At 41.0% G+C, this 7,477-nt stretch overlaps 2 protein-coding genes across 2 annotated transcripts; both read right to left on the bottom strand.

Annotated features, from left to right (window-relative positions):
* Positions 1–16: 16 nt before the first annotated feature.
* On the bottom strand, positions 17–3,569 carry LOC111232034 (protein wntless homolog). The gene is made up of 12 exons (XM_022759376.1): positions 3,343–3,569; positions 2,897–3,160; positions 2,670–2,794; positions 2,425–2,580; positions 2,184–2,320; positions 1,441–1,609; positions 1,254–1,351; positions 1,106–1,169; positions 851–994; positions 660–743; positions 375–540; positions 17–261 (listed from the first exon to the last, which is right to left on the bottom strand). The coding sequence occupies exons 1-12, from the start codon at positions 3,446–3,448 to the stop codon at positions 161–163; spliced, it is 1,614 nt and encodes a 537-aa protein (XP_022615097.1). The 5' UTR covers positions 3,449–3,569; the 3' UTR covers positions 17–160.
* Positions 3,570–3,656: 87 nt separating this feature from the next.
* On the bottom strand, positions 3,657–6,991 carry dr1 (down-regulator of transcription 1). The gene is made up of 3 exons (XM_022759382.1): positions 6,097–6,991; positions 5,797–5,960; positions 3,657–4,851 (listed from the first exon to the last, which is right to left on the bottom strand). Exons 1-3 carry the CDS (start codon positions 6,314–6,316, stop codon positions 4,705–4,707), a joined length of 531 nt encoding a protein of 176 aa, XP_022615103.1. The 5' UTR covers positions 6,317–6,991; the 3' UTR covers positions 3,657–4,704.
* Between the last annotated feature and the right edge of the window lie 486 nt (positions 6,992–7,477).

Raw genomic sequence — 7,477 nt, 5'->3', positions numbered from 1 at the left:
TACACAAATACTCGCATACACAGCATATTCACGCATGATAATTACAGGGGTGTTTTATTTAATGACGCCATGGCACAGGGGACAAAAGTCAGGCAACGTCTACAGTATGAAGAAAATACTGCAACAAAACAGGTTTTCTAAACTGCACCGAGGCCGGCAGTTATTCCTCAGCCACCTTCCCAGTGATCCTGTAGGTCTCTGTGGGGCCCTGCTCTCCACATGTCAGCTGCGTGTTTTGGCTTTCCGGCTTCTCCATCATATCTGTTAATAGTGAGCATGACCTTGTTATCTTGTCTCCTGTTCACCAAAAACTATCTCCTCTCATTTGCTCTCACAGAACTGGATGCTAAGTATACAGCAGAAACGTTACAGACCTGCGGGTCGACCGTCTCCCGACTTGTCTCGGTTGTGCTTGTGGGAAGGTGCATACAGGAAGATGATGGTGAAAACATAGAGGTTCCACATGCCGTAGATCCCCGTGAGGAAGGCACTGTGGACCTGGAGAGTGTAGTCTCCCCAGTGCCAGCGACCTTCACTGACCTGGTGAGAAATAACAACATTTGGCATTATTTTAGGAGCTCAGTCTTGTGAAAAATACTAAATAATATAAAACCAGTCATTAAAACTTCCATGTTGATTATTATGGGAATAATACCTACTTGATTTAAGATAAAGAAGATGACAGTCATGGCTGCACATGCTAGAGTTACCAGCATCAGAAACTTGAACCTGAAGATTATACCCTGCCAATACCAGCGAGAGCGGAAAAACAAACCAGAATATTGTTTCATCCATCGTATAAAAGTTTTTTTTTTTTGGTGATAAAGATATTAGATAAAACAAAACAAACCTTGTAGCGCAGCCTCCTCGCCTGTGGCATTGACGGAAGTTGCTGTATTTTCCCACCGATGTTCCTGAACACACAACGCACCATGCAACACAGGGAAAGGAAATACAGGCAAACAGAAATCCCTGCCACAATAATAAAGGTAATCTGTGAGGACGGTCATGGAAAAAAAAAGCCTTGGTGTCACTGAGAGAAGCACATTTAAGGTGTGATCTTAATCTGACTTTTTATAATACAGTGTAAATATTTGAAGGATACTGAAACCTTTGTCCCAATTTCTGATGCCCACACACTGTAGAAAGGGTTGGTCAAATGAACCCCCCTTTAATAGAAATGAAGCACATTAATACTCAGAAAACAACATCCGAGAAACACAAGACCTCGTCAAGAGCAGCTGCATCGTTACCTTTCACTCAGGTCAAATATGAGGAGAACAGATGAGCCGAACACCACGAGTCCAACCTGCCACCAGTACGCTGAGAGACGATTCCTCTGACTTTGGTCCTAAAGGATTTGTTGTCGGAAGAAAACAGCGTTAACTGTCATGAAAGTATGGAGGATGGTACGGTTGAGAACAAGTACGAAACGCTAACCATGAGATGCTCCCCACAGAAGATGATCCAGAAACAGAAGAGCGTGGAGTAGAAGATGCCCTGTTGGACGTCCTCAAACAGCAGCATCCATGTCCACTCAAAGCCCAGGGAGAGCCACTCCACGGGTACATTCAGGAACGTCATAGAGATACCCAGAGCGAAAATCACCCTGAACAGGGCAGATACATGCTATAATGACTTGCTCTTAAAAAGGCAAGTAACATTATTCTGCAGGCAGAGTATTGACCTGGTTCTACCAGGCCAATCATGCACTCAAGATCAAGACTTTTTCATGCCACCCCTGAAGCCTTTCAAACCTCTTAAAAAGTATGATACAAGGTTCGTCTGTGGCTTTAAGCTCTCATGGAGAGACTAAAAGAGAGAAGAGGTGCACTTTAACTTAAGAGTGATGGGGCTGTGTTGCATAACTTCACCCTGCCTTTAAAAAAAGATGACGCTGTGTTCAGTCTGCAATAAAATACAGTATCTAAAGCCTGTACAATTAACTAGGTTTATAAAGTATAAGTGACATTATGAAGTAAGATGTGGCATGAAATAAAATGGTCAGTTGGGAAAATGCTATTATGATGTTTTGATATACATAACATATAATTTATATATATATATAATATTGACAGTTTTGGGTTCTATATGTTTAATACTAAAATCTAGCAATATTCTTGATGTGGCTACACATTACTAGTAATGGTTAAATAAATGCATTCTTCCTTATTGGCTCATACTTTTCCAAAAGGACTGGCGGTCTCGCCATCAGGCTGATTCTGTGCCAGTACCAACCCGTCGCCACAAATATCCAGGGAGTGAACACAGTCTTGATGCTGATCCACACTTTAGTGAAGCCTCCATTCTGATGGATGCCCTTAGAGAAGGGGGACATTAAATGTGATTGTGACACATGCAGGCTCTGGAATTCAATTCAATCAAAGCATATAATGGAAGTAAAAATAGTAGAATTTAACTCACCACTATATGGATGTCCTTTATTTCTCCAATGCCAACATTCACTGTGTCATTCACTGGCAAGCGCAGGTTGATTAAAAAATATTTGTGGGCAACAGTACCCAGCTCCATGAATGGTATGGGGTCACAGTGATAAAAGCGACCTTCGTTGTCATACGTCTGCAGAAGCGTGGACTGTTAGTTACTGAGCAGAGACAAATTTTGATAGAACTTATCTGCATGCATTAAAAGCAGTCATGCAGGTTTACCTTGGGGACTGTAAATACGCATCTGAGGGGCCTTTGCTCCACTGAGCGAAATTTTGCAGTCCACTCAGACATCAGATCATCCCTGTATGCGATGCCAGCATCAATAGTGATGACAACATCATCCTCTACACAGACAGGGACATAATCCAGTTTATCATATATCCACAAGAACTACAGTGGCTTGAAGCCATATTATTCATTTTCCTGACAAAGACAACACATCTTACCAATCTGATTGATCATCTTGAATGCAATGTCAAACTGTAGAACAGTCAGCATATACTGAAACCAGGGGCTCATCTCCATGTTGGGAAGAGGGACATGTACAGCAAAAACAATGTCATTGGCATCCAGTGTTTTTGCCAAAGGCTCATCAAAACTGCGGACCTGCTGGCATCGATTTGATCCCCACGGCACGAGCCAGCCGCGTGCCCTGTGGCGGTTTATACATTTGGTGGCCAAGTAGCGGATGGCACTGGTGGGGCTGGGAGCTACGGCAAATGGGAAATGATCTGTCATAGACAGCTTATTTATTTAGCAGCAATAGGAAAGCTGGTTCAAATAGACTTTTGGTGCACTTTTAACACATAAACCATGCATCACACTTTCTATGAAAAAAACAAACTATTTCTACTTACAATCAATAATAAAGTAATAGAATTTGTGTACTTACCTATTAAAGCTCCAATCATGATGGAAAGAATTTGAAGAACAAAAATAAAAACACCCAAGAAAACCAATTTCTTAGTGCTCATGTTCTCTATGATTGCCCCTGCCATTTTTAAGAGATTGTTTGAAAAAGTAACGCTCGAAACGTCTCTTGGTCCCAGCAGGCTAAGTGCTTCACTGCAGCTTGTCTACCTGCTCGCACAGATCTGACTGTCCTCGGGAAAACATCAGCAATCACTGTCAAACAGAGCGTGTGCAGGAGGAATGGTGGGTGTAACCATTATGTGTTTAGATTTTAAAAAATTTCAAACAATTGTCTATAAAACACAATTCCTTTATTGCTTAAAGAATACAAGTTTGAAGTATGTGTATCACAACTAGGTTACTTGCCTTTACACTGAGGACTGACCACAGTCACAATGCAAATGTTTGATACTGCACCCGTGCAGAGGGGAAATAACAAATTCAGCCTGAATATCAAAGCATCTTACAAAGTCATAGGTTGATAATCCTTAACAGACCTGGAGTCAGCAACAAGAATTACATTAGCACCTACACCTTTAAAATACACTAAGTCTGGGCTGTTAGTCTGTCCTCTGTCTTTGGTTCTATGAGACAAAAATATTCTGTTTCTGAAAGGTGCAGCTAATGAGCAATACTGTGTGTGGTTCAAGGTAGAAGAGTATGCAACATAAAATATTTGACTGAGCTAAAATTAAGCTAAATGTCAATTTATTCCTCTACTTGACAAAAACAATTCCAATATTCACAAGCGCTCAAATCATCCTCTGTTGAACAAATATACCAAGACGGGGTGAAGAAAACCCTTCCTGTAAAAATGACCATCAAACCACAAGAAAGGAGGAATTGACATCTCTGAAATTATTCCAAACCAGTTCTCCTAAACCACCAAAGTGATCCAGTAAAATGGATAACAAAAGTAAGCTATTGAGCGAACACTTGCAGCATTATCACTGAAATTCACCGACAAATCCCAGGCAACGGCTGCCTTCAGGGTGTCCACAACACATCCAGAATTCTACAAATTACTCACAACATAAGATCAAGACAAAATTTAACAGAAGCAATTAGAAAAAAAGGGGGGAGATGAGACTAATCAAAAACTTCATCAACAGCCTCTCAATCCAAATCATTTGCAGGTACTGTTATATGAACGGGTGGCAATCTTCAAATCCCCCTCCATCATTCTCTTCACTGTCCATTCCAAATGTGCATTTCCCATGTTTCACTGATGTATACCAGCTGTGAAACACGCATCACGTCTCTGCCTATGACAGTACTGGGAGATTTGTGTGCCAACACTGTCCCAGGAAGGGAGTTGGACAAGTTGAACGGCGTCCTGGGATCACATGTCATCCTCTTCGTCTTCATCCTGAGAGGAACCGGCCTGCTGGGCGGCGCTGGCAGATGCTGCCGCCATCTGTGCCTGCTGGGCGGCCTGCTGCATCTGCAACCACTCCTGCTGGGCAAGCTCTGCCTGCTGCTGCCGTGCCTGCAGTTACAGTCAAACCAAAACAGGGACATAGGACAAGAGAAGTCAAATGAAGAGCTTTTTTAGGCAATTAAAAAGGATCCTGGTGGAGATATCTGATGTTTGATTAGAACTTTTTTGATTCATGAAGATATTATGCCATTATTCTAACAGCCATGAGAAAAAAACATGAGGGTTTTATGCAATACATTACTGAGGCAGGTGTGGCATACCATAGAGGACATGCTAAAAGGTTAGTGTTGAACATTAATAACCATCATCATCATAATAATTAGAATAGTTGTCTTAATAACTATGGCCAAGTTGCCGTTCCAATTCTCCACACACTGTGTTATCTAAGTTTTCTATAAAAATATGAAAGTGAAAGCATGTCACAATTCAGCAAACAGATACAGCATATGACTGAGTCCACCTATTTAACATCTATCTTCATGTATTACACTACAGTTCCAGCACAACACTTGGTCAGACCGTATTTTTGTTTTATTTCATCTTTTTTTCATTATACCATCATGAGTTATTCATTGACCTCTTTATTCTATTGGAGTACCTTTCACTTATTGATCATACATCTGCATGTTTAAATGTCTGCTTCCTCCCCTGTTTGTACACAAAACTTTAACCTACTATATAAACTTTTTTATCTAGTTGTGTAGAAGGGGTGATCAAACAAAAAAGTGTTTCAAATACTCCCAATGGAAAAACTCATATTAAAGCATGTTTTTACCCCTTGAATTACACAGACACCAATATTGCAATCTTACAATACACCACATATAGCTACCACCCAATTATCCTTTATGTTTGTTATTGTGGGTACTGAAACTATCATACTAGATTAAACCATACAGTGATCCCCAGTTCCTGAACATGAGATGTACAGTAACTTCAATACATGAAGAACTGCAGACTTGTGTGTAACTTGTATTTTTTTTATAAACATACCTTGGCAAATAATTCCTGTTGTTGTCTGAGGAGCTCTTCCTCTGGGATGCCCAGGTTCTCAAGTCGAGAGCTGGCCTTCCTCCTTTTCAGAGCCACAGTTTTACACTCCTGCAGGACGTCTTTCACCTCGGTGATGTATGATGCGAAACCGAGGCTTTCAAGGGCTGTGGTGTGAAAACAAGAGATGAAAGCGAAAAAATTACTCCATGTGGTTTAAGACTCTTGGCGTGGAGTCGGACACACCCCCTCCTCTCACAACTCAGTGCATTAGCTGTTGTGCAAACTTGGACCAGGACTCACCGTTGATGACATGCTCAGGAGATATGGTTTTCTTGTCTGACTTGTTGCATATTTCATTGGCTTCCGAAGATATGAGGTGTATGAACTCTGTGCAACAGTTAACCACGAGCTCCCTGGCGTCGTTAGCCACTCGTACGTTAGGGAGAGTTTCTTTAATCATCTTGTTGATAGCTGCCCTGGGGATCGTGAGGTCGTCGTCGTTTCCAGAGGAAGAAGCCATCGTGGCAGGAAAAATGATCACAAACCAGATAAATGAAAACTCCGATCCTTGGCTGAGTGGTGGCAAAAGTTAGCACACGTTGACACCCTAACCCTTAATGAAGATAACGGGGTCAATACAACGTAAACACCGACTTAAATGTCATCAAGCCAAGAGACGTTTCCTCAAAGTTAGCCGGCTGCCTAGCTTGCCAACTAAGCTAACAGCTAAGTTTATTCGTTAAAGCGGACTTAGTGGAGTTTCTACACAGTGTTGCTTCTAAACGGAATGAGACCAATAATGAAATATCCGAGAAACGTTAAAGCACAAATAAGAAAACACAAAAACGACGTTGATACTAGAGAAAATGCTTAGCTAGCTAGCTAACAAGCTAGCTAGTAGCCGTGGTCCCTGTCGCAAGCAAGCCGCAACCCAGAAGACAAGTGAAAGCGAAGTCTGAGAGCATGGCTAAAGCTAGGCTAACAATGAACTGTCCCTGCCATATGTAGCTAAATAGTTGGCTAGAAAGAGACGACGAGTAGAATAAAGTTGATACAACACAGCGAGTAATTCGTCCTTTCATCCACCAAATATGCCAAACATGTCAAACAATCTTAAAGCTACTAGCAATTCATTTATAATTTTGTATTCTGGACAATGTTAGCTTAGATTTGTCCGGATACAACGTCAAACAAAGAGCCGGATACGGGGTGTCACCAAGAGGTGTTCGAAGTCGCCTAGTTAGCGCTTACTGCCACCTACTGTCCACATAGAGAACTACACCTTTATATTCCTTTTTATTCTATTGTATTCTATTTAATTGTGCATTATTTTCTGCCTGCACATTAAAAGCTTTGTTTTCTTTTAAATAGAAATGTTCCTTAGTAAATGTCTATGAGGTGTGGGGCTCAAATCAAACAACTAAATCCCAGATTAGACTATGTGTAAATGATCCATAATCCACTGTCATAACACAATATGTCTCTGGTCAGCATGGTAATTAATATCTTTAAAAGGTTGCTTTTAAATGTTTACAGTGTCTTTTGAAATACATATAACTCCTCAATAAGGTATTTTAATCAATTTAACTATCTAAATGCTTCATCTGACCTTGCTGTTGCCCTTGAAATTCTTTTGCTTACTACTCACATATTGTATAATATGGGGCTTGGAGGCTTAACG

The sequence above is a fragment of the Seriola dumerili genome, unplaced genomic scaffold, assembly GCF_002260705.1.
Source record: "Seriola dumerili isolate Sdu_G_001 unplaced genomic scaffold, Sdu_1.0 BDQW01000321.1, whole genome shotgun sequence".
NCBI classification, from domain to species: Eukaryota; Metazoa; Chordata; class Actinopteri; order Carangiformes; family Carangidae; genus Seriola; species Seriola dumerili.
Note: the sequence above shows the minus strand (reverse complement) of the source record. Positions and strands in the feature narration are given on the sequence as shown.